General features: G+C 40.9%; 1 protein-coding gene across 1 annotated transcript in view; it reads right to left on the bottom strand.

The window, feature by feature from the left end:
* Cd38 (CD38 molecule) overlaps positions 1–26,943 on the bottom strand; it is a 48,158-nt gene that overhangs the window by 14,781 nt on the left and 6,434 nt on the right. Inside the window, exons 2-3 of the mRNA XM_015481974.2 lie at positions 5,232–5,361; positions 3,504–3,639 (exon numbers count right to left, since the gene is read on the bottom strand). Of these exons, the coding sequence (XP_015337460.1) occupies positions 3,504–3,639; positions 5,232–5,361 (266 nt within the window). The remainder of the gene's footprint in view (positions 1–3,503; positions 3,640–5,231; positions 5,362–26,943) is intronic.

Genomic DNA, 26,943 nt, shown 5'->3' with positions numbered 1-26,943 from the left:
CAAGGACCAATAAATAGGATGGATTCAAACTAAACGGCTGCTTTTCAGCAAAGGACACAATCAGGAATGTGAAGACAGAGCCTACAGAATGGGTGAAAATCTTTACCACATGCACTTCAGATAGGGCATTAATCTCCAGGATATATAAAGAATTCAAAAAACTTAACACCAAAAAAACAAATAACCCAATCAATAAATGGGCTAAGAAACTGAACAGAAACTTCACAGAAGAAATACAATCAATCAACAAATATATGAAAAAATGTTCATCATCTCTAGCAATTAGAGAAATGAAAATCAAAACTACTCCAGTCAGAAATGCAATTATCAAGAATACAAGCAATAATAAATGTTGATGAGGATGTGGGGGAAAAGGCACACTCATACATTGCTGGTGAGACTGCAAATTGGTGTAATCACTAAGGAAAGCAGTAGGGAGATTCCTCAGAAAACCTGGAATGGAACAACCATTTGACCCAGCTATCTCACCCCTCGGTTTATACCCAAAGAATTTAAAGTCAGCATACTATGGTGACACACCCACATCAATGTTTATAGCAGTTCAACTCACAATTGCTAAATTATGGAATCAACCTAGGTGCCCTTCAACAGATGAATGGATAAAGAAAATATGGTATATATGCACAATGGAATACTACTCAGCCATAAAGAAGAATGAAATGATGGCATATGCAGGTAGATGTATGAAGCTGGAGAACATCATGCTAAGTGAAATAAGCCAATCCCAAAGAACCAAAGCAGAAAGTTCTCTCTGATATGTGGATGCTAATTCACAATGTATCATTGAGTTCAGTGTGCCAGCATTTTGTTGAGGGCTTTTGCTTGTTTGTTCATCAAGGATATTGGCTTGTAAATATCAAGAGAAGGATAGAGTTACTTTGGATCAGGCAGGAGGGAGTGAAGGGAGGGGAGGGGGTATAGGGATAGGAAAGATAGTAGAATGACTCGGACATTATTACACTATATGCATATATGACTACATGACCGGTGTAACTCTACATCAAGTACAACCGGAAGAATGAGAAGTTATACTCCATTTATGTATGATGTGTCAAAATGCATTCTACTGTCATGTATAACTAATTAGAACAAATTTTTAAAAAGAACCAAAGTAAAATAACTCTGAACAGACCAATATTAAGTAATGAGATTGAATCATTAGTTTAAAGTCTTCCATTAAAGAAAGCCAGGATCTGATGCTTCACTGCTGAATTCCACCAAATACTTACATAACTAATACCTACCCTTCTAAACTTAAAAAAAAAGAAAGTGGAAGAATACTTCTAAAGTCTTTCATCAAGGCCAGTGTACCCTTATTCCAAAGCCAGGCAGGGTCTTACAAGAAAAGAAATTTATAAGCCAATATCCTCGATGAACATAGAAGTCCTCAACAAAATACTGGCACCCTGAACTCAAGGGTACATTACAAGAGTCAGCCCTCAGGATCAAGTGGGATGGATCCCTGGGGTGCAAGGATGGTTCAACACCCACGAATTCATAAGTGTGAAGCAGCACGTTAACAGAATGGAGAGGAAATCTGTATGATCATCTCATTGGTGCAGAAAAAGCTATTTGACAAAATTTAACATCCTCCCTGATGAATATCTCACCAAATCAGTCTGTGGACAAGGACAGACTAAAATCAATATTAAAAGAAAATGAAAACTAAGAAATCAATTTTCCACCTTGGGCCAGAAAAAGAGGCAGAACAACGTGGCAGTTAAGAGCACGGAGTTTTCAAGCCAGTCTTCCTGGGTTTGCTCCAGCCCTGCCACCTGCCTGCTGCAAGTCACTTAACTCTGGCCTTGGACTTCCCATATGTAAAATGTGATCACCACAGGCCCTCGTGGCCTGAGAGGGGTTAATACTCATTCAACATGAAGACCATGAGCACTTTGCAAGTGCTCAGTCTTAGCTCTTATTATTAACTTACAAAGGACTTTCACTGATAAGAAAACAATGAGCACCCCATTAGAGAGTTAGAATGTATGAACCGGCCTTTTACAGAGAAAATGAAAACATTTACCCTGTGTGTGTGTGTGTGCGCACACACACACGCTCAATATCACAAAAAAAAAAATTCAAAATAAATTGAAGTGCTATTTCTTTATCAAATGAGTCAAAAAAAATTTAAAGTATTAATAATTGGTGTTAATGATGGTATAGGTAAATAAACAATCTCATATATACTCTTGATAATAGTGTAAATTATTGTCACCTTTTAAATGACATTTTATCAGTTTCTATCACAATTTACCCTTTAACACTAAAATTCCACTTGTAGAAATTAACCTTTCAGTAATACTTTTAGCTTGCAGGGGTGTGTGTGTGTGTGTGTGTGTGTGCGCGCGTGCGCACATGTGTATACAAAGGTTTCTTCTGATAGTGATTATGATAGCAACAAGCACTAAAATAATCCTAAATGTCCATCAATAAGATTGGTTAATGACGTAGCCTTTTACATCTGGCGGTGTGCAGGGTCTGGCAGTGTAGCTCAGTGGCAGAGAGCCTGCGTACCATGTGTGAGGCCCCATGTTCCATCCCTAACACCGCAAAACATCAAAAGGAGAAAGAGAGAATGTAGATATCCTTATACCTAAAATTAATAAAGTAAATTGCAGAACATATGTGCACATTTTAAACATCTGTGTTTATACGAGCATAGGGAAAATTCTGGAAGGATATGTACCAAATTGTTGACAATACTTATCCCTTGAGAAGTGATGTGGAGATCGGAGGTGGGGGAAGGATTCAGGGTGACCTTTGCTTTTGACTTTTACCCGGTTCTGTAACACGAAAGTATTCTTTCCAGTAAGCAGGTTTCATTTTTATAAATGACAATAATGCAAACCTGGGATGAAGAAGCTGCAGAAAGATAAGCATTATAAAATAGTCAAAAGCAACAACAACAACAACAACAAAATAAGAAGTATAAAGTAAACAATATCCACCACATAAATAAAAAAGAAAGAAATGAAAGCAGATTCAACAGGCTTGAGTGAGTAGAGAACACCTTTCCACAGCAAGGCACTCTGGGGCTTTCTGGGCAGGAAACAGCCACAGCTGAGAGATGACAGCAAAGCCAGACCAGCCTGAGAAGGGAAGGGACCACTGCAGCCACCACGGGGTTCTGAAGCACAGGTACATGGGTCCCTCTGAGGCCTCACCCTGCTCTAGAATTCTTTGGTGCTGAAGGATGCCCTTATGGAAAGCAGAACACCAAGAATTTAGAAGCCGGCTGCTTAAGCACTCAGAGGAGATCAAAGAAGCAGCCCCAAAACCTGACGCTGACTCCTCAGGGGATCAGAGATTCTTCCTGGGATGCATTCCCATGGGCCGGAGCTGTCCTTAAAGGCAGAGACAGTGTCACGTAGCTGCCTGTGGTTCTTCCCTCCACACCGGCTCCTCGGGGCCCCTCGCGGAGCATAAGGCTCCTCTACCCAGTATGTCCCTGGGCCATGCCACGTGGCTCCAGTCCTCACCAGAAGTGCTGGGGTCTCCACACCATGTGAGGTGGTCAGCCATGTAGCCCAGCAGCGTGTCCTCCAGGGTGAAAAGCTCCTGCTGCACCCCTGTGTACTGATGGACCAGGTCTTTTAATTTGCTCCAAAACAGAGTCTAAGAAAGAATGAATCAACCCATATGGAGGTCAATTTAGAAGGTTAAAAAAAAAAAAAGTCCACATTTTTGAAATGAAAGAAAACAGAAGCTATCAACAAATCACATATAGCAAGGGCAGGGATTGTTGTGCCTTGTTGCTTTCTGTGTGAAAGGGAGTGTGGCTGTGTGTGTATTTGTGTGTGTGTGTGTGTTTTTTCTAGGTCACAGTGTAAAATGAATTTTTTTTTGAGTTGTAATTAAAAAAGGCTGGAAGCTACTGATCAAAATCTTATAATTAACATGGGATAGGATCACATCTGGAACAGACATTAGGGAATTTCAATATTTCTAAAGTTATTGGCCAAAAGAAAATTGTTTTGCTTATGTGCTGTTTTCTGGAAGAAGAGCTCTTTAATTCTTAAAAAGCTCAAGTCCTCCCACTTTCCCTCAAATCTCTCCTAACCCCAATAAAAAGCAGTGGGGGGTGCTTTTTAAGAGTCTACCTCAAAAGTGAAAGCAGTCAAATTTCAGAACAGTATTCTGTCCCATAAACCTATTCATTCCTAGCAGGAAGCAGTGGAGGGCAGTGGGCTACCACAGAGGCCCTGGCGTCTGGCTCCTTGTTAAAGATGGTCATCATCTGATCAGCCATTGGACCTGGGGCAAGCAAAGCATCACTAAGCCTTCCTTTCTATTCCTGCCAAACAGTAGCGATGGTGACTGTAACAAGCTCATGTGAGGCTGGGGAGATTAAAGGAAGTAATGCAGATAGAATTTCTGAGCATGTGGGTTATTTGCCAAGCACCTCCTCTGTGCAGAACATTGGCTTGGTGCACCAAGGAGAAGAGCCTAGTGACTTCGGCTCACTCACCTGGGATGCCAGGCTGTAATTTGTGGATGGACTTAATGGCTTTACAAAGACATCTTCTGGCACAGGGGATTTTTGCCTTAAACACTGACTTTAGAAAAGATGTGCCTACGGCTGATCTTTCCTGATATAGTGAGTGCATTACAACACAGGCCTCTCTGGGTCCAAGTCTTGTGTATTTACACTTCAACCAGCTTGACCAACATGGGCAATCACTGGTCACTTAAACTCACCAAGCCTTGGGTTTCTCACAGGTGAAATGGGGATGCAGACACCTGCTCAGGCCTAAGAAGGTAAGGGTTAGCTGTGCCCTTTGTAAGCAAAAAGAATAAAGTGAAAAGCACTCTTCAAATGAAAATTGGCATGTCTACTATTTATTTATCTGTTATTTATCAAAGGCCAAGGGAAATTTTGTAATTATATAATTTTGGGTTATTTATGTTTGCCTTTAGGTGTTTGGTTTGGTGTTAGATTTGTTTTGCACGATTTGAGGCCAATTCTCCTTTCTTCCCTTTGTGGCCCATTTCTCTCTTACCTTCCTTCCCCAGATGTCCTAAACCCTGAGGATATCTCAGATCCCTACTCGCCCCACAAACTCAAACCCCACCAACCACACCCAGATTCTAATGCCTGAATATTTCCTCTTCCCTCCCTCATTCTTATCCACCTTTGGTCCTGTGACCTCTTCCTGCTGGCTCCAGTCCCCAGTTTTAAAAATTAATCCCTTGTCCAGGTTACCTACCTTGTTGCAGGCTATAGTTTGAGTGTCCAGCTTAAGTAGTGGTTGGTAGTCTTCTTTTGTGATGTTGCAAGGATTCTTGGAAAGAAATGCACTTTTAAATGCATCCAGTATCTTTCGGCAGTCTTGATCTCTGTGAGGTAAGTCATGAGAAATAAAATAAAACATAGATATATATTTGTAAAATATTTTTTGATATATAATTACAAAAAATTATAGTTAGGAAGCAACTAATAGGTGCCAAGTACTTTGTTCACATCATTTAGGAAGCAACTACTGGGTGCCAAGTACTTTGTTCACATCATCTCACCTGACCTGTGCAACATCTTTGTGAGGTAGAACTAGCCTCCCTACTGAGTCTCAGTGAGATCCAAATGACCTTCCCTCATTCACACAGTCTGCAAGGTGGTAGAGCCAAGATTCAGATCTGTGTGCCAGAGCTAGAGTCGGTCATTAGTGCTCTGTGGACTAATTGTTAGAGGAAGTTGAGAAGATCATGCAAAGACACCTAGTTTTCTCTTTCCCCACTTCACACTGTTTAAAAATGTTCCAGGATGCCTATTGCCTTCAGAAAAGTCCCAGTTCCACATTGAACTCTCCCTGAGCTTCCCCATTTCTTTGCAGGCACAATGCCCACCGTCTGCAATCCTATCCTTTGCCATATCTGCCTACTGAAGCTTAGCCACACTTCATGCCCATGCCCTGCTGTGAGCAAGCCCTGAATATGTGACTCTGCTGTTCCCATAATTTGGGCAGCCTCCTGACCCACGTGTGCTTCTCCTGCAATGAGGAATAAATGAATGTGAAGCCGTCATTCACCCTTGGTTTAAGGACTTCTTAAATCATAGCTCATCTTAAAGGCCCCTTTCCTTAGGGAACCCTCTGCTCCCCTGTGGACAAGTAAGTCTGCTCCCCCATGGTTTACTTCTAACTCATCCTGCTTCAAAAGAAAGCTAGCTACAAACAGGCCAATCTGCCCAGAATGTGAGTGCCTCTAACACTAGGTTCAACATAATGCTTGCGGATTGAGTGGAAGACCAAATATGATTCCTGTGATTCAAAATATATGTATGATTTAAAGAAGATCTCACTTTCTGAAGTGGAGAAGTAAGGAACTTCAAAATTCTGCTCCTCTATAAAAGCAATAGGAACACTAGCAAGAATTATCACCAACCAATTTTTCAGAACTCTGGAAATTAAAGTTCGCAATAATCCAAGAAGTGTGTTTTTTCTTTTTCTTTTTCTTTTTTTTTTTTTTTTAGGCGAACCTTGGTTGGAATAGTGAGCGTTTGCAGCTTGTTAACTTGGCTTACTGACATCTCACTCTCCCCAGTTCCATGTAGCCTTGAAATCCAACAGCTCTTCTACCTATGAAAAAACAGCCGCCGGCCACTGGGGTGTGGAGCAACACTGAACTCCCCAAATGTCCCCACCCCCAGAGAACTGTCACTATTGGACCTGTCTAAATGCTTGCTGAAAAGCCCATGTCAGGACTTGGCTTTCTTTGACATGATTGAGTTCAGTCTGGGTGAATAAAACTACCTACCGAGAGTTCACGAAAACAATCCCTGCAATTATATAAAAGCAAGTGCATAAGGTAGCGTCACTCACTGGGGCTATTAAGACAAAACCTTAGAAAGAAAAACTGGAGAATCAAATATCCATAGGAATGACAAGAAAGTCTCCCCAAATAAGGAATAGCTAAAACTCTATAGGAATTATTGTGTGTTTTTTTTTAATAAAGAAAAAGTCTGGAGTTGAAAGCAACTAGCACTGAACTGCACATTTTACTGGAGGGGCCAACATCAGATTTGAGCTGGGAGAAGACATCAGTGAACTTGAGATCAGAGACACAAGCATAATGGGAACTGCAGAAGAAGAGGAGACAAAGAGGCAAGAGAAACTGTTCTTAAAGAAGTAATGCCCACGAACTTCACAAATATATAACTAAAATTATTTTTAAAAGACACAGAATAAAAATCTTTATAACCTTAGATTAAGCAATGTTTGCTTAGCTATGACACCCAAAGCACAGTGACAAGAGAAAAAAAAATTGTTGTCATACTTCATGAAAACTGAAAACTGTTGTATATCCAAGGACACCACCCAAGTGAACACAGAGCTCACAGAATGGAGAAAATGTTTTCACATATATTATTCTTGATTTGGGACTAGCTTCCAAAATAATTGAAAACTCTTACACATCAATGATAAAAAGCTAACCCAATTAACAAACTAGCAATACACATCTTTTCACAAGAGATATGAACTTCACCAAGAAACACATGTAAAGTGCTCGACCTCATTAGTCACTAGGCAACTGGAAATGAAACCCACAAGATGACACCTCATACCTCATACTCATAAGGATGGTGTGAGGGATCCACCGTGCCCAGCCCCCACTCGCAAGTTGGAGTCTTAACCCCCAGTACCCTGGAATGTGACCTTATTTAGAAATTGGGTGGTTGCAGGGTGCATGTAATCAGATCTGAGGAAACTTCTACTGTTCTACAACACAGTAGTACTCCACAGTTGATAACAGTTAATTTGTGTATTTTAAAATCATTACAGAGAGGACTTTGAAGGTTCCCAACACAAAGAAATAATAAGTTTCTGAGGTGACAGACATGCTAGTTACTGTGATCTGGTCATTACACTTTGTATACTTGCATTGCAATGTCACACTGCACCCCATAAATACGTATAATTACCATGTGTAAATCAAAAATAAAAGAAATAGGGTCATTGCAGTCAATGTAGGGGTGGGACTCTAAAAAAATCCCCAGGCAATTTGGATGCCCTATTAGTTTGAGAACCACTGTATTTGGTATGAAATACAAAATTCAACAGAACTTTCTTTTCAATGTCTGGGCAGGTCATCTCAGCTTCATGAAAGTGATATCAGGAAACTACTGTTGACCTGTCTTTCTCCATATGTTTTATATATCTAAGGTGAAAAAAAAGTAATAACACATTGCACTTCAATGTCATTCAAAATTTATGGGGCATCATCCTGGGCAGTTTAGAGAAATGGTGTTTTGGTGGCTACTTTGCTTAAGGGATTATGCTTTCATTCCATTAATTAATGCAGTGGCCATCTCAAGAACTTCCTGTTTTGGATTCCAGCTCTGTCATAAAACTCTTCTATGTCTTTCCTCAGCATCATGTGTAAGACTTAGGGAAGACAAAGAATAAGGCATAAGAATTTTCCACTGCAAAACATCTGGCAGGAAAGAGAAATGACCACACAGAGTACCTGCCACGTACCAGATGTTTCCAGGTGTATAAGGTTATTTAATCACCCTAAACACACACAGCTCTAAAATTGCTTTTGTGTTTTTTAGGTATAAAGAGATCAGTTCAGGAAACTACATCAGAAGGATTCAAAAAATCCCAGGTTAAAAATTTAACAGTTCCTTGTTTAGAAGGTGCCAAGCTATGGAGCATTGGAGTTGAAGGTGACCCTGGAAAAGCATTAACTGACTCTTTCCTCTCTCCTTCCAATGGACCAGCGCCTCCTGTGTGTCTCACAAATAAGAGCAAATGTGAAAGGTGATGAAGAGCTTGGAGACAGGTCTTACGAGACTATTTTTCACCTCAGATGTACAAGTCAGACTTAAATATGCACTGAAATTGAAAGGAACCAGGACTGCAGTGGACAGAGATGGCAGCCGATCTTTCTGACCAAAGAAGCAGGGTGGAAGGGTCAGGAGTCATTTCTTTATGTCCCATATGTACATATATATTTTTTCTTTCTGTTCCTAACTTGGAAGACTTGGTCAAGAGAGTTCCAAGGATGCCTGCTGCCTGGGAAAAGGAGGCTGTGAGCCGGCAACTGTGGGCCCAGTCACTGTTCCCAAGGGCTCAGTCTGTGCCTGAAGTCCTCAGCTCTGGCCACACTTGAGGATCAGCTGGAGAGTTTGGGAAAAACAAAGTTCCTGGGTCAGACCAACCAGGTCAGAATGGGACAGTGGACGAGAAAGGACCCTGAGATTTTATAAGAAGTTCTCCTAAATGATTCTAAGAGTCAACGAGGACTGAAGACAAGGGATCTCATGGACCCCTTTCATTTCACAAGTGACAAACAGGAAGTTCAGAGAGAGAGAGAGAGAGAGAGTGATGGGCCCAACTTCACCCAGCTCTTCAAGGCTAGGCATTAGTCGTTGGGCGGCTTTGTTGATACCCACCTGGTTCCCCAGCACTCTCCCGTGTTCTTTGATTCCCACCATCTCCTCCCCTCCACCACCCACAACTCCCTCTACTCCAACTTGCCTACAGCTCTCCGCCTTAGTCATCAACACCTCATCTCTGCAGTGACCATGACGGCCACACAATTAACACTGACCAGGGCTTTCTTCAGGTGGGTGTCTGGCCATGCCTTTCTTTGGCAATTCTTTGGATTCTTATTTACACAGACCAATCATTATCATCTTCCTTTAACTTATAAATTCAGAAAACCAAATAACTTGCCCAAGACTCCACAAGTATCCCAGCCAGAATTTGATCCTTGGATCACCCACATCCTGAACCCATACTTTCAACCATAAGGCTATCTCAGGTGTGGTCTATCCCACGCATGGCTCCTAACGACTAAGGCAAGCCCCCGAGATGGTTCTAAGGGAAAAAGGTGATTTGTAATATGATTTTGAACTGCTCAGATATAAGATCCTAAAACTTGGTCATCCTCAAAAGTTTTCTGTTAAAAAAAAAAATATATTTCCTGCTGATGTTCACACTCCATGGTGCAGATGCCCCGCCCCCTGCTCTCACCACCAATAAGAGTGTGTCCACACTCCCTGCACATGGACTGCTGATCATGTGACACCTTGAAGAAATCTGAGCTTTTCTAACAGGGGTCTCCCATTTAAGTATACTTGCAAATGAAAAAGACAGGGACATGCTGCCCATTATTTCTATGCTTGAGACTTTGTAATTTGAGGAGGAAAAAATGAAAACTACCCAAGTCTAAGCAAATAGAAACACTGTTTTACTTCCATACCTCCCCCGTTTCTTTTATATTTTCAATTGTAGTAAAAAATAAATAACACACAGTTTATCAATTGCTGGGACTATAGAAGTGCACTACCAAGCTTGGATGGCTTTTATTTCTTTGTTTTTGTGGTTCTGGGATGGAACCCAGGGCCTCCTGCATGCTAGGCAGGTGCTCTACAAATGAGCTCCATCCCCCAGCCCTACCTTGACTGTTCTTAAGTTTCAAGTTTATTGCCATTAAATACATTCACATTGTTTTTCAACCAATCTCCTGACTTCTTCTCAGCCTAGAAAACTGAAACGCTAGGTTTACTCACTGAACACTAACTCTCCACGCCTCCTATCCCCAGCCACTGGCACCCACCATTCTAACTCCTGTTCCTATCAACTTCACGACTCAAGCAGATTCATATTAGTGGAATCATGTAATATTTGCCTGTTTGGGATTGCCTGATTTCATTCAGCATGACATTTAAGGTACATCCATGACGCAGCATGCGACGAATTTCCTCCCTTTCTAAGGCTGAGCAATATACCCTGGTGTATAAGCACCACATTCTGCTGATTCATTCAGCAGTCGATGGGCACTTGGGTTGTTTTCTGCACCCATCCTTTCATTTCACATTTGCTGAGGGCCCACTGTCAGCCTCATGCCAGGGGCTATAAAGACACTTACATATTACTTCTGTCCTCAAGGGACTCATGGCTAAGACAGAGAGCAGTAAAAAGGGGGAAAAAAAAAACTAATTAAAATTGGCACATTGGCAATTTGCCCATGGCATTAAAACTTGAAAACACAATAAAAAGAAGTGGGCCATTGTCTACTATAGAGTATAGAAACAGACCCATCTACATTTATAACAACCGTGGGTTTGATTTCAGCTATTTTCTAGCTTGTGGTGGGTTCCACGGTGATTCGAAATGCAGCCAGCAAAGAGGATGGTTTGGTCAGGTGACTCTGCCCAGCAGGATATACACTGATAACTTTATAACAATGTACTTACACAGAGCTTGGGAAAGCTGAGAAATGGTAGTTTACTTTTAAGTGAAAAAAGTAAACTTACAGAAAATAGAAAAAAAATGTGCCCCCAACTGTGAGTTGGAGTGAAGGAGAATGAAGGGGAACATCTACATTTACTCCGTATCTTTATATGTTGTTTGCTTGTGGCAAAAATAGATTCATCTATTATGCAAATGATCTAAAAAATGGAGTTTAATTTTTTTAAAGATTAATGAACCAGTCTGATCAAAACCAATTTTAAAACTGGAAAAAAAAAATCCCACAGTAACCAAAGTGTGTTTGAAGGATAGTTATCTCTGGATACTGAGAGTATAAGGACTGTTTTGTGACCTTCTCTTTTCGTCCTTATATTTTCAATTTTTCTATGGTAAACATATATAACAATGTGGTGATAACAAAATTTTCATTTTGTTAAGTTGCTTGTGCAATTAGATTCAAATGTTTGAGATTCCTGGAAGGTCTTAGAAAATGGGAACATTTTAGACGATGCTAAACCAGACAAGGTTACTCACGCCTTGACTTAAGAGGCTGAGGCAGAAGGATTGCAAATTGGAGGCCAGTCTGGGCAATTTAGTAAAATCTTGACTCAAAATTTAAATAAATAAATAAATAAATATGTAGGGCTGATGTTGTAGCTCAGTGGTAGAACACCCCTGGGTTCAATTCTCAGTAAGTAGAAAAGATAGAGAGTGTGTGGAGTATGATGGATGGAAGGAGAAGGGGAAGGAGAGACCCTCCTGGTATTTCTGTGCCTTTCCCCTCTGTCTTTTGGCTGTGCTGTGCCTTTTCTCATCCCTTATCCAGTTAACCACGCCACATAACCAGGAAAGGCGTAGTGTGGGTATCTACACAGCATATGCTGGGTTCTAACGATGTGATGGGCATGGCAGGGGGCTAAGGCTCAGACGACTTCCTTGCATCCCTAAGCAAGACTAGATTGCCAAGTCACACCGTACCCAGCATCAAAGTTTGCACACAAGGTCAAGGTGACAGGTAATGAAGAGGCTCAGGTGAAACAAGGAAAGGATGGTCCACCTTGAGAAGCCCCCTGGGCCTGCCTTCCTTCCTGCAAGTGCCACATGCTAGAATCCAGCCCAGAACACTGGGTCAGGTCACCACGGGGCTTTGCAGGTGTCACAGAGCAGAAGGACTTAGGTGAGAAGCATCCTCATTTCACACTCCACAGAGACCTCTACAGCTTACAGGATTCTCCAGGGAGCCGTGCCTCACAGATTCTGAATTTATTTCCTGGAAGTAACCCTTCGGTCAAGGACATCCTTGAATACTAAGGGCACTCAAGAACTGAGTCTCTGTTTAGCCCCTGTGGCCAGCCGTCCACCCCGAGGTCCAGACGACAAGGAGAGTGGGCCAGTCTATGGCCTTCCCCCTTTCCTATGGGGCAGCCCTCCCTGTTGGCCCAGCTGCTCTACCTCCTTCCGGCCCAGGCTAAGGCACACGGGTTCCATGTGGAGATCTGGAGATGAAAGAGCAGAAGAAGCAGCGTGGTCCCTGACCTTCGGAGCTGGCCTGGCCTCACAGCTGGGCCTCAGTGTCTCCAACTCGACAGGACACGGTGGGCTGTGACATGGGCACATACAAGAACAACGTCCAGCCCGCAATACTGGGTCCACAGACCCTTTTGTCATCCCTGATGGAGCCACTGCTACTTCCTTGGCTATTGCTGCTTGGGCCTTCCTTCTTCCTGGATGGTGGACAAGATTTATTAAGACAGTATATCCAGAGTGACCCCCGTGCCCCTGCTTCCTGGTAGAAAGCAAACTAAGCCAACCCCCTAGAACCTTCCCCAAATCTCCCCAGATTAGCCAGACTAGCCCCAATCCTGTAAGTCCTCCCAGACCCTCTCCTGCCCTGGGAGTCCCTGGGGTGTGTTCTCCCTCCTTACAGAGAGCAGCAAGCCCCTCTGGCCCCATTCCAGTGTGTCTCCAGTGGTCTTGAGTTGGGGGCACGGACAGTAACACATGATCGTGAATGGAAACAGAAACGTCTGTGAAAACAGGAATGGCTTATTGTGTTTATGATTGACAAAAGCTCTATAAGCAACTTCTGCAAGGCAGGAGAAATCTTAATCTGATAGCAGTTTTCTGCTTTGTCCCTCAGATGGGGACCTGAGACTTCTTCACACTGTGGGTGTCTACAAACCATATGCTGAGTTCTAACACAAACATCAGGACAGAAGGTCTGTGGCATGTCCTCCCCTTTCCTCCCACTCTACTCCTGTCAATAGATCCCAGACCTCTCACTCACCCCGTCTGCCACCAGACATTCCCTGCAGCTCGCCTCTCACCCTCTCCTGGTCCTCTGACATCACCCAAGGTAGGTTGACCCCAGGTTACCAGAGCGGGAGGAAGAAAGGGAACCAACACGGCCATACAGTGTTCCTCTCATGCCAGACCCTCCACTAAGCACCAACTTACATTGACAGTTCCCACTCGCCCCACTCACCCCTAGGGACAAAGCCCTACCCTTGTCCCTCAGTTTCAGAAGACTGAAGCTCAGTGTACCTTCCACCCGCCTGAGGTGGCGAGACTGCCTTACTGGCCGAGCTGTGTTCTTCTCCCTGGACAATGCTGCCTCCCACAGGAAATTTAAAATCATGGCCCTCCCTCCAAGCAGAGTTGCTTCTAACATAAATGAAAACCAAGGACTGGGGAGTCATCATACGCAAGGTTCAAGATCACAACAGGGCTCCCCTATTCCCCGGCACCAGGATAAAGTGAGTGGGGCAGAAAGAGTCAAAGTCTTATGCCAGGGTGAAGAAACATTTGGTGGTTAAACCCGGTTTGTACTGTCCACACAGCCTACTCTAGATGTTCAACTGTGCCGTTCCTACACAGCAGCCGTATTTCAAAGTCCCCATCAATCAAGCCACATCACCTTCCTGTGTCACTCACGTGCGAAGCTCTCACTCTAATCTGCTTCCCTAAAAGCACCTAGATCTCAGCTAGTGACATGCAATACAGGAATTTTCCAGTTGTCCAGTCCTGCTGGGAGGGCTGTCTCTGCGCAAGGCAGGCAAGCCAGTTCATTCAGCTACTGAATTCTCCAATGAGGCCACTGGAGCCTGTTCCTTGGGTCAAGCCTGCCACCTTGTGGGAGAAGTGAGTGAGTGACGAGGGTCATGAAAAAGGTAGAACTTGGGAAGTATGGTGTCTTATAAGATCAGCAAGCTAATTCTTCAGGTTGAAGGGAAGTTCAATCCCCAGAAGGAAGGAAGGAGGGTGAGGAGGAAGGAAGGAAGGAAGATAGGGAGGGAGGAAGAAAGAAAGAAGGAAGGAAGAGAAAAAAGGGAGGGAAGGAGGGAAGGAGGGAAGGAGATATAATTAAATAGCTGTTGAACATACATTATGTTCTAGGTGCATTTATGAGCACATAGGATATATCAGAGAACAAAAGAGACAAAGGTTCCTGTCCTTGGGAGAGCTTACATTCTACTAGAGCAGGACTAACAATAAACAATAAATATAATGAATAGTGAATTATACAATATTTGGTTTTGACAGACTTTTTTTTTTTTTTGGGGGGGGGGGTCACTGTGACCAAAAGACCTGACAAGAACAACTTAGGGGAAGAGAAGTTTATTTGGGCTCTCTGTTTCAGAGGTTTGATCCATGGTCAATGGAGTCCATTGCCCTGGGCCCAAGGTGAGGCAGAACATCATGGTGGAAGGACATGGCCAAGGAGCACTGCTCCACTCATGGCAGCCAGGAAGCAGAGAGAGGGAGAAGGTACCACAGGGCAGATGCACCCTTGGAGGGCATACCCCCAAGTGACCCGCCTCCTACGGCCATGCCCCACCTGCCCACCTCACTAGGTTACAGCTCTCATAATCGAATCACGTCACCTCTGAAGAGTCTTGCCTAGCACAGGAGCTGGTGGGGGACACCTCATATCCAAACCATAACAATACTCTAGAATGTTATAAAAGTTTTATGTGAAAAGGGGGGAAACGAGGAGGGTAAGAGTCGGGAATGGTGTGGGAGGAGATGGCGGTGTGCAGCCTTAAGTAAGGTGGGGACAAAACTGAGAAGAACTGAAGGAAGTGAGGGGCTTAACCACACAAACGCCCAAGGGAAGACAACAGTCTGGCAGGACAAGCATCCCGAAGGCCGTAAGGCCTAATCTGTTCAAGAAACATCCAGAAGATGGTGTGGCTGGAGCCGAGTTAGCAAGGAGCAGGGCTTTGTCAGTCATTGTAAAGAGTTAGACTTCTACTTGAGGTGAAGTGAGGAGCCACAGAGGATTTTGAGCACAGAAGGACATGATGTTGCTTAAATTACAAAGAATTTCTCGGCCTGGTTTGTTGAAAAGGGGAGAAGGTAAGTGTAGCTAGCCCAGTAGTCTGGCAAGTGACAAGTGACACATTCTGGGTTCACGGTGGATTTCTTAATGAATTGGGTACAGGGTATTAGACAAAATGATATGGGATCAATGATAATTTCAAGGTTTGAGGCCTGAAACACCGGAAGGATGGAGTTGCCATCAGTTAAAATGGAGAAGGATTTGGGTGGAGGGAGCACTGACCAGGTGTTCAGTTTTGGACATGCTGAGCTTCAAATGTCTACTAGACACCCAAGTGCAGCTTGGAATACACAGATAAGCACATGAGTGTGAAGCCCAGAAGGAAGAAAAAGCCGTGAGACCATATGAGATCAGTGTTCAAAAGACAGAGAATATGATCAAGAATGGAGATTTGAGGATCACCAACATTAAGATGTTCAGACTAAAAGCAAGCAACCAGGAATTTGGACAAAAAGCAGAAGAATGGGTTTTTCTGAAAGCTAAGAGAAGAAAGTATACTAAGTAGGAGGAAGTGATGACGGTGCTGGATGCTCCTCACGGATCAGGAAGATGAGGCTTGAGAATGGACCATTTGAATGATTAGTAAGGACCTTTACACCAAGAGCTGTTTCAATTTCCAAATGTAATGGCTGGTGACTGCAGGCAGGGGTGTGTGGGGGGTCGCCTTTCCATTATTGGTTCCTCGTGTTCTTCCATTTATGTCAAATCATGCATTTTGAGAAATTATTTGGGGGAAGATCTTGGGAAACACTGCCTGTATTTGAGCATATTACAAATGCATCATCAAGACAGTGATAGCCTTGCATTATCTTTCCATGTTCTCACTTACCATCCCCATTTCAAGACCTAGAATGCCATTTCTTAGGATATTAAGCAGGACAGTTCCTTGCTGATCATCTCCTTGAATGAAAAATTTCCCAAATCTCTAAAGCCAAACAAATTCTTAAGAGAAATTCCTTTTTTTTGGATCATTCTATAACTCCTAACTTCAAATTCTGATATTCACTTAAAACTCATTTATCATTTTTGTCATTAAAATTTCCAAATGTTACAAATATGAATTTACAAGATACAATAAAATATAACTTGATTTGTTTTTATGTTTGCATTATTTTAGTCAATAAGTGCTTATTGTGTTTCAGGAAAAGGATTATGGTCTTTAAAGGCACAGAGATTAGCAAGACACACATAGCCCCCACCTTCCAAGGCCTTTATTAGTGCACAGGGGGTATAGACATTAAATAAGAGATTTCAATAAGGTGAACTGAGTGGTTGCCATGGGGATGCATAACATTGCATCCACCCTAGGGTAAGATTGTGTCATTTATGAAATGTGTTTTATGAAAAGAAATTTAAATACCTCTACCTTGATGAGCACTGGTCCTTGGCTACCCCTGACCTCAAATTGTACTGCTATGTCCTTAACCCACTATGTGCCCAAACCATCTCAAATACATTAAGTTTATTTCTGTTTAGAACTTTTGGATACATTATCCAAATTCAAAACTTATAGCATTCCTATACACCAGCAACAAACAATTAGAAAACCTAGTTATATTAAGTTGTCTATATATATATACATAAACTCCTAAATACACACAAACACATACATATGGGTGTGCATGTACTACCCATATCTCTACTTAAAATTATAAAAATGTACAAGTAGAAAATACTGAGCCATAAATTTAACAAGTGTATGCATGACTTTGAAATCAAAACATTTCTGAGAGAAACGTAAAAACATCTCAAAGACACAGAGAGGCATACCATATTCACGATTTGGAAGACTCAAAATTAAGATGGTAACTAGAATATAAAGCTATCTATAGATTTAACAGATTCCAAGTCAAAATTTCTACATATTCTGCTAAAACTATGGACACACTCATTCTACATTTAGTGAAAATACACATAACCTAGCCAAAGCAATGAAAGAAAGAAAGACAGACTGAGAGCTATTTGGCTATTTGACGCCAAGGCTTAACAGACAGATTGAGTGATCTAGACAATGGTGAAGGAATAGATGTCAATCTAGAGAATTGAAAAGAGTTCAGAAAGCAATCTATACTTGCATGTGATACTCAGCAAAGGTGTCAAAGCAATTCAACGGGGGAAAAAAGAATCTTTTCAATAATGATAAATTTTCTTATGTGGCCAAGTAAAGAGGAAATTAACCCTTACTTTATCCAATAAACAAGACATTAACTAGAAATAGATTAAAAACTTAAAGCATAAGCAATATATTTTTAAAAATAGATTGAATCTTATCTAGGTTAATAAAGGAAATCCTTCTTCTAAAAATCTCCTTTAAAGAAAGTAAAAGGCCTTTTATTTTTCCATATGAATTTCATGATTGCTTTCTCTATTTCTACAAGAAATGCCGTTGGGATTTTGATTGGGATTGCATTAAACCTATAGAGAACTTTTGGTAATATCGCCATTTTGATGATGTTAGTTCTGCCTATCCATGAACAGAGTATATTTTTCCATCTTCTAAGATCTTCTTCTATTTCTCTCTTTAGGGTTCTGTAGTTTTCATTGTATAAGTCTTTCACCTCTTTTGTTAGGTTGATTCCCAAGTATTTTATTTTTTTTGAGGATATTGTGAGTGGAGTGGTTGTCCTCATTTCCATTTCAGAGGATTTGTCGCTGATATACAGGAATGCCTTTGATTTATGCGTGTTGATTTTATAGCCTGCCACTTTGCTGAATTCATTTATTAGCTCTAATAGTTTCTTTGTAGACCCTTTTGGGTCTGGTAGGTATAGAATCATGTCANCTGCTTTCAATGTGTCCCATAGATTCCGATATGTTGTGTCTGAGTTTTCATTTATCTCTAAGAATTTTTTAATTTCCTCCTTGATGTCCAAGAAACAAGTAGCAGTATTTGCCTCCAAGGAAAGAGAAAAAGAAACTGGAGGAAGGGATATTTTATTTTATTTTATTTTCCATTTTTTAAATTTGTTTTAATTAGTTACACATGACAATACAGTGATCTTGACATATCATACATTTGAATCAGATGGGATATAATTTCTCATTTTTTTGAGTGTACAGGTTGCAGAATTACATTGGTCATACAGTCACATATATACCCACAACAATAATAATGTCTATTTTATTCTGCTGTCCTTCCATTCCCCCCTTCCCCTCCCCTTCCCTCCCATCACTTCTCTCTACCCAATCTAATGTGAAGGAAGGGATATTTTAACTGTGATGTTATTTCTTTAAAAACTAGGGGAAAAAAGTAAAGCAAATACAGCAAAATTTCACTGTCTATGAACTTTGCACGGTGGGTAAATAGGTATTTGTAATATTTCTCCATGGACATTTCAGTGTGTTTAAGTTGCTCCTAACTTAACATTTTTCACACTAAAAATTTGAGAAGAGACATTGACTGAGCAATATGAAAGAAAGATATGAAAATACAGAAGGAGGAAAAGGAGGTCCCTTAGGGGTGAAGAATGAAGAAAACTAGACTTGGTAAATGGAAAGTGTACAGTTCTCTGTAATTGATATGTTCACATCCTGGGATTCCAGAGTACTTTTAAAAAGTAATGTATACAAAATCATTAAAGCAGGTCTCCAAAATGTCATCAGTTGTCCTTGATCTAAATCTCAATCATTCCTTTGTGGATCTCAATCTCTCCCAGTTTCAATGCTGATTTCAATCTTTCTTTGCCCTTGAAGAATTACCAAGGAGATTTAATGACTGCTACAAATAAATCCATAAGTAAACTCTTATGCCTAGGAAACAAGATAATTAGGAAGCAACTTTACTATGAATACCATAAGATTTAACTGATGCCAAAGGTAGTTATAATAAAAGGAATATCAAGGAAAACTTGGACCATGGTCCAGCAAAAACATACCTTGGAGGAGTTTCTAATGTCCTTTTAAAACATCCAAAGATCAACTATGTAGAATAACCTTCTGTAGCATGGATGCACCTGTTTGGCACATCCTAACAGGAAGTAGAAAGTAGAAAGTGGAGCTCAGCTGTTTTTTAAAACTACCACAGCATAAAAGAAATTCAAATTGTCTAGAAAACTAGGCATGCTGAATAGTATTTAAGCAATAAGTATTTTGTGGATCTCCTTAAGCTTTACATATGTATTTTTAAAGTATGGTATTCTTCACTATAATTCTACTTTGGGAGTTAAGTGACTTTATATTCTTCTCTATTTTTTCATTTTCCCCAAATGTCTTACAGTGGGTATATTTCACTTTTATCATCAGGAAAACATCAGTCACTGAAGGGAACAACAATGTTAATCTCCTGTTCCAGTTATGCCTCCATTTTTTTGTTTGTCTTAAGAATAAGATTTTCACCATCCTCTCCACCAGAGTGTATATCTATTTGTGATATTTTGCTAAAAAAAATTTAAAATGATCTTCTAATCCCTATGCAGATCAACTACAGACATCCGTGAACATAACCATCTCTCCCCTTTTCACCCCTTGGTCTTTGAAACACACAAACACACACAGGAAGCTGATTCTTGGTTTCTCTGTCACTCCGTTTCCTGTTTTTCTCCTTCAGCACCTCATATCTATTCTTACCACCATTCCTCATTTAAGAAAACTCATGTCTTTGTGGTTTTCTGATCTGATCCATTGCTAAGAGGTTCTTTTAAGGGCAATAAAGCCTGGCTAATTATAAATTCAATTATTGAAAAAAATAATCTTCGCTGACCCTTATTTAACAGACTCACGGTACTACTCAGCACTGTGGGCTCTCTATAAAGCAGCCTGCAACATCGTCCAAGCCACTCTCTACTATACCTAGCAGCTGTCAGCCACTTGGTTGTCAGACTTTTCAAAAATATGTTTATGCTTGGCATTTTTGTTTCAATTACATAATTTCCTTAAATTGTACATGAATTTATAAGTGGCAAAGAAAAAAATTCTTCCTATGAGAATTAGGGGCTTGGTTAAAATGACCATGAGTCACTTCAAAATGCTACTGAATTTGATATTGGCAAGCCAATTGCAAAAGACTGTAGAAAATTATAGAAATCTAGAAGCCTTCTTGGCTTAGATGACTTCTCAGTCTACTTAAAAGCAGATACCTTTCAAACAGGCCACAATTTCTTTCATCTTGAACCCCTGCTTATCCAACCAACCACTACCTTATTTCCATTCTTTCCAGCAAAATCCTTTGCAAGCATCTCTGTGCACAGTCTCCAATTTCTCTCTCTTCCCATCTATTTTTTTGGAATTCATTCCAGACAGGTTTTCATGTCGACCACTGCTTTTAACTGATCTTGTCAATAATCAATCCATTGGTCCACTTCCAGTCTTCATCATGTTTGACCCCTGAGAATCACCTGAATGAGCGGATCACTCTTCCTCCTTCCAAAATGTTTTCTTCTCTACACAGCATGGACTTTCAAATGTAGATCTTCAGCCCCGACCTCTCCCAGATCCCAGATGCACACAGTCCAACTCCGGTTCAACATCTTCACCTGGATGGCAATGGATAACGCAACACCAACATGCACAAAACCAAACCTCTGATTCCTGTCTCAACTCGCTTCACCCTAGTATTTCCCTTTTTTGAGATGGTAATTGATTTTCCTAGCTCAGCTCAAAACACCTGGAGTCTTTGTTTTTTCTTCTTTTTTCTCTCACATCCCATATGCAAATCATATGGGATCTACTATCAAAATATATGCAGACTTCATCCACTGCTCTCCATCAGCCATCCCTGCCCAAGTCACAATCACCTCTCATCCAAATTATGATAAGACCTTCTAAATGGTTTGTGGGCTCCATCCAGAATGAGCCTTTAGTTAAGGTGCCAGACACCAGTACATAGTCACTTAACTACATATCACTAGTGTCACGTATCTTGTACTTTAAGGGGCAGAAGAACTAAAAAGAAAGCTTACATCACTTTTTGTTGGTAATAATAGTTATACATACATACAAATATATAACAATTATATACAACCCATACAAGGAAAGCAAACATGTAACTATTTTACTGTCATCTGGAACCAAGATTTCCAGCGTAAGAGAAAAGAAATACAAACAGTATGTTAAATAAAATCCTCTCTTTGCTTTGCATTGAAGTTGTATATATGAACTCATAACTTAATTGTCACTTCTAAAAAAGAATGTTTTCTATGGATATCCTCTAAATAGACCAGAAAGTTTTGTCAACCCAGAAGCAAGGAATACTCTAACATAGTCCATAAATTTTGTTTCCAATAAAAATGATTAGGATTCTTTAAAAAAATGGGCAATTCCAGTTTTAGGGAAGAATATTTACCAGATGAACCTGGGGCAATTATTTTGACAATTTATTTTTGACAAAAAAAAAAAAATTTGTCAAAAATTTTTTGTCAAAAATTTTTTCATTAAAAGAAAAGCATAAGAAAACAAAAATAAAAGGAAAGAAACTCAAAAACAAGTAGGGTCATTAAAAATGTCCTAGAATAACATGAAGGAACCCTACTGGCCAAAGACGGAAAAGTTTAAAGAATAAAAAAAAAGAGTGACAGCAATGAATTGACACACTTCAAATATATAAAAGTCCGTGTGTTTATAATGATACTCAAAAGAGAAATCTGTTGATCATCTCTAGAAGTTGATGGAGCCTCAACTCTTGAGTCTGTTGTGATACTGAACTTTAGGTGTCAACTAATGACTGAATAGATTAAGGGATTCCAGAGGAGGCCAGCCTGTGAGACCGAGTGAACGAGTGGAGAGACCCACTCTCTAAGTGGCAGGCACCATCTACTCGGCCAGAGGCTGGGAGAACAGGTGCGGATGAGCTGGTCTCTCACCCTGAGAGCTGGGGCACACTCCCACCTTGGACCTCAGACCTCTGGGCTCCCAGCCTTTCGACTCCAGGCCTTTCGGCAGCAGCAGCCCTGTGGTTCTCAGACTTTTGGCCTCCAACTAAGAGTTACTGGCTCCTGTTGTTCTGAGGCCTGCAGGCTGGGACTGAGCCAGGCACCTAGCATCCCAGGGTCTCCAGCTGTGGAACTTCTCAGTCACCACAGTCACATGAGCCACCCCCTAATAAATCCCTCTTGTCTGTCTATATACATAGTCTGTTGCTTCTGTTGCTCTGGAGAACCCTGGCAATAATTGTAATATTCTGTAATTCTGTAATACCTTGTAATCGATACATATCAATAGTCTGTAAATAATCAATAAAGTATAATACTCTGTAATCAATAAAGGAAAAGAATCCAGCATCTATCCTGTCTTTCTTATGGACTGTCTCTCAGGGGAACCAAACACTGAATGAGAGAAAACTCTTTGTTTAGAAGAATTGGAGTATGTAAGTGCAGAAAGAAGATTCCAGTTAGAAAATATCCCAGTGGTAATCCCTACAAAAATAATGGATCGTGGCACAGTCCTCCACTGCTGCTAAACTAATTAATGGGAAGCTGTTGTGGAAATTTATAATGGATGGGTCGGGCACAAAGCACCCAACCTGGTCCATTTCCCAAAATGAACCTCATCACGGCCTCCTGGTAAGATCTGAAGGGAGGGCAGCTCTCTCTAGGAAGTATCCAGTTCACACCCAGTCTGATCCTACTCGAATCCACCTCTCACTGTCCAGGTAAAAATCGACCAGAGGAATCTGCTGAGTAGCATCACGAAGATGCAACTGGCCAAATTCAGAAGGCAGGAAATTCTATGAGATGCATTTCCTGGTCTTTTCAATAAATAAGCCTTTTAAATTGAGTAAAAATGGATGCAAAATAAAGGAAAGTTAGATGCATGTCAGCATCAGGCAACATGTGACTCAGTTCAAATAAATCAATTATCAAACTACATTATAAAGAAGATCATGGAAAATTGAACACAGGGTAGATATTGAGTGACATTAAGGAATTATTTTTAATTTTGTTGGTAAGATAATTGTATGATGGTTATATCTTTAGCATTTGTTTGATTTTTCATAGAGATATAAATTGAAGGATTGACAGATAAGGTGCTATAATATCTGAAATTTGCTTTAAGTACTTTAGGGGACAAAAAGCCAGGAGACAGGTGAGATAAAAACAGCAGAACATTGATAATTGTTGGAGTCAAGTGACAGGTGAATGGGTGTGGGTTGTCTTTAGTCTACATCTGTTTAAAGATTTCCATAACAGAAAGCCCCACATACTGGCTTCTTGCCGGTTTCCTGGGCCTTTGCACATGCTACTATCTTTACCTGGGATATACTCCATAGACGTTTTAGGTTCTTCTCTGCCTCTTTCTTTAGGTCTTCACCTTCCAGTGAAGCCTTCCTTATTTTACTACCATACTTAAAATTTCAAACATCCCTAGCTACTCTCTCCCACCTGCCCTACCACCTATTTTCTTGTTTTGTTCAATGTCTCTCCTTTTGAGAAGTTAAGTTTCCACAAATTCTAAGAATTCACTATGTTTTGTTCACTACTATGTTTCCAAGATCTAGAAGAGTTTATGAGACAATAGGAGCTCAATAAGTACAGTTGGCTCTCTGTATCTGTGGGTTGCATACCTGTGGACTCAACCAACAGCATAGTGAAAATATCTTAAATTGTGTCGGTGCCGGACACATACACTTTTTTTGTTATCATTCTCTTAACTATACAGTATAGCAACTATTATGTAGCATTTATATTGTATTAGGTAATATAAGCAATCTAGAGATGACCTAAAGTATAAAAGGCAATGTGAATGGGTTACATGCAAATACTACACCACTTTCTTCTTCAGCATCTGTTAATTTGGATATCCTTGTAGGACCCTGGAACCAATCCTCCATGGAAATGAGGGAAGATTGTATTTATTGAAAAAAAAGTTACAAAAATACTTAAAAGTTAGAAGGAAGGCAAAAAAGATGGGCAGTGTGTCCTTTTGGTGTGATCCTGGTATGCTACTCTGGTTTGAATGTGCATCCCAGAGGGCCATGTGCTGGAAATCTGGTCCTCCATGTGGTAGTGTTGAAGTGGTAGGACCCTCAAGAGGTAAGGGAGGCCTAGCAGAAGGGCACTACCCCCAGGAAGGACTAATGCTCGTCCCTTGGGATGAGTCTGTTTCTATGACTACAGGTTACTACAAAAAGACGAAGCCTGGATGCTCTCTGGTCTCTGGCTTCCTGTTTCACTATGAGATCTCTTCCACTCTTGATCCCACCCTTATGATGCCACCCGCGATGCTGTGATGTAGTCAGAAGGTCTTCGCAGAGCCCAGGAGCAGCAGGCACCAGGCTCTTAAACCTCCAAACTATGAGCCAAATAAGCCTCTTTTCTTTATACACTACCCTATATCAGATATTTCATTATAGTAACAGAAAATGGACTAAGATATTGTTTGACAGATTTACTTAATAATTAATTATATGATAGAATATATATTTGTTTTCAATTACTGTTTACTATTAATTAATAGCGCAAACCTTATGAAGTTAGATGCTAACCTATAGATATTATCTTTTAGAGATGCAAATAATTTTTGTAAGATTAAAAAAAGAGATATTTCCAAAGTTTCTGTAGAAAATTAACCAGTTCTAAACCTAGCTAATATACCAATATTAAGTCTAATATACTTTTTTAAATACTTATGAATATTTAGTGCTTCAAAATGTTCTTTGAATTGAATTTATTATTTTACTAATCCCCTCATAAATTAATAAATCTTTAGTGTGTATTGATTCTATATGTTGTGAAAGCGATGATCTTAATTTTTTTTGAAATTTATACTTTATAAAATGATTTCAAATTGTGATGAACCCGGCAAATTTGGCTGACATTCTTAACTTCTTATAGTTACGCTGCATTAATCAACATTCTGTCATCATAATAACATAACTGAGACAATTAACTTATAAAGATCACAGATTTATTTTGGCTCTGGAATTTTGTCTCTAGAATTTCCAATTGTTTGTATGAATTTTTCATTTTGTGCTCATAAATTTTACTGAGTAGACCTTAATAAAATGCTCAAGTCATTAAAATGGGAGGCATGGGGAAGTAAAATTGGAGATTACCGCTGAGAAAGGCTGGAAATTTTGAAGAGGAAGGAGAAGCAAAATTCAAAGAGAATCTTTAAAAATTGTCACATGAAAATAAAGGAATTGGTTAAGAGAGCCAACATGGGCCCAGAAGGGATCATTAGAAGATAGGGAACAAGCAAGAAGAGTTTTCTCTAAACCTTTCACTGTTCACGTTCACCTTCAAGCGACCTGAGAAGGACATAGGAGGGCTCAGTCTAGCAGCTTCTGCTAAGACACTAACAGGGGTCCGGGACAGTGGCTCAGGTGGAGGGCTTGCCTAGCACTCCTGGGTTTGATCCTCTGCACCTCAAAACAAAGAAACAAAAGCTGGGGGCGGGGGGGACTGTAATATGATGAGCCACCTGCTAGGCCACTGGGGCATCTGGCCTCCTCCTTCAGGTCCCCGCCCACCCGTCTTGGGCTGGTGATGGAGAGCGCTGTCAGGGAAACGCCTGCTCCCATCTCTGCACTCCTGCCCAGGCAGCCTGCAGTCCACAGCCTTCCTCAGGGCCGCAAGTCCTCGTCCACAGGGACTTGGACTTGTCCTTCACCAAGACAGGAAGATCCATGGAACTGAAGTGACGCTGTCCAGGTACCTCGCTAGAGGCCCCTCTGCCTCTGGGTGCTGGCTCTCTATTCCCTCCTGCAGAACCCCTCCACCACTGCAGGTCCTCCCACCCCCAGGCTCCTCCCACATCCCCTGAGTCCGACTCTCACGCAGACCTGATCCATCTGGAAGAAGCTCAGCTTCATAACCAAGGACCAGCCTCAGTGCCCATCTACCACGCTAAAGACCAGCAGGGGCTGGCAGCCTGGCTCAGGGCACAGTGTGCTCCCCATGCACAAGGCCTTGGGTTCAATCCCCAGCAGGAAATAGAATAAACCAGACTGGTGGAATATGAGATTTGTAGATGATAGGAAGTTCTTAAAAAAAAAAAAAAAGAATAGCCAAAGAAAATGAACAGGCAATGAGTTAAATGCCTACAACCTGTAAAGAATCCCAAGAAGCTACTCCATGAAAGCCAAATTAACAGTCTTTATCCTAAAACAGAAGTTGATGGATTTGAGGATAATGATATTGAAAAGTTCATCAGGGAGGCATATTTATTATGGATTGGTTTGTATTATGTATAATATACTGGCTTGTCTGCCATTCACTTGATTCAACTAAATAGCGCTTATTACATTCTAGGCACTATTCTGGGTCCTCCAAAGATATCACTGACCAAAAATTCCTAAACTCAACAAGGTTGTATTGCAGGAGGCGTGTGTTGGATTTTTATCATTGTAAATCTAGTTAATAGAAGATCGCAAAATAGAGCAACAGACACATCAGAGGAGCAAAAAAAAAAAAAAAAAAAAAAAAAAAGATTTTTTTTGTTTCCTTT

The sequence above is a fragment of the Marmota marmota genome, unplaced genomic scaffold, assembly GCF_001458135.2.
Source record: "Marmota marmota marmota unplaced genomic scaffold, marMar, whole genome shotgun sequence".
In the NCBI taxonomy this organism is placed as follows: Eukaryota; Metazoa; Chordata; class Mammalia; order Rodentia; family Sciuridae; genus Marmota; species Marmota marmota.
The sequence above is the reverse complement of the archived record's forward strand: the minus strand, read 5'-3'. Positions and strand labels throughout refer to the sequence as shown.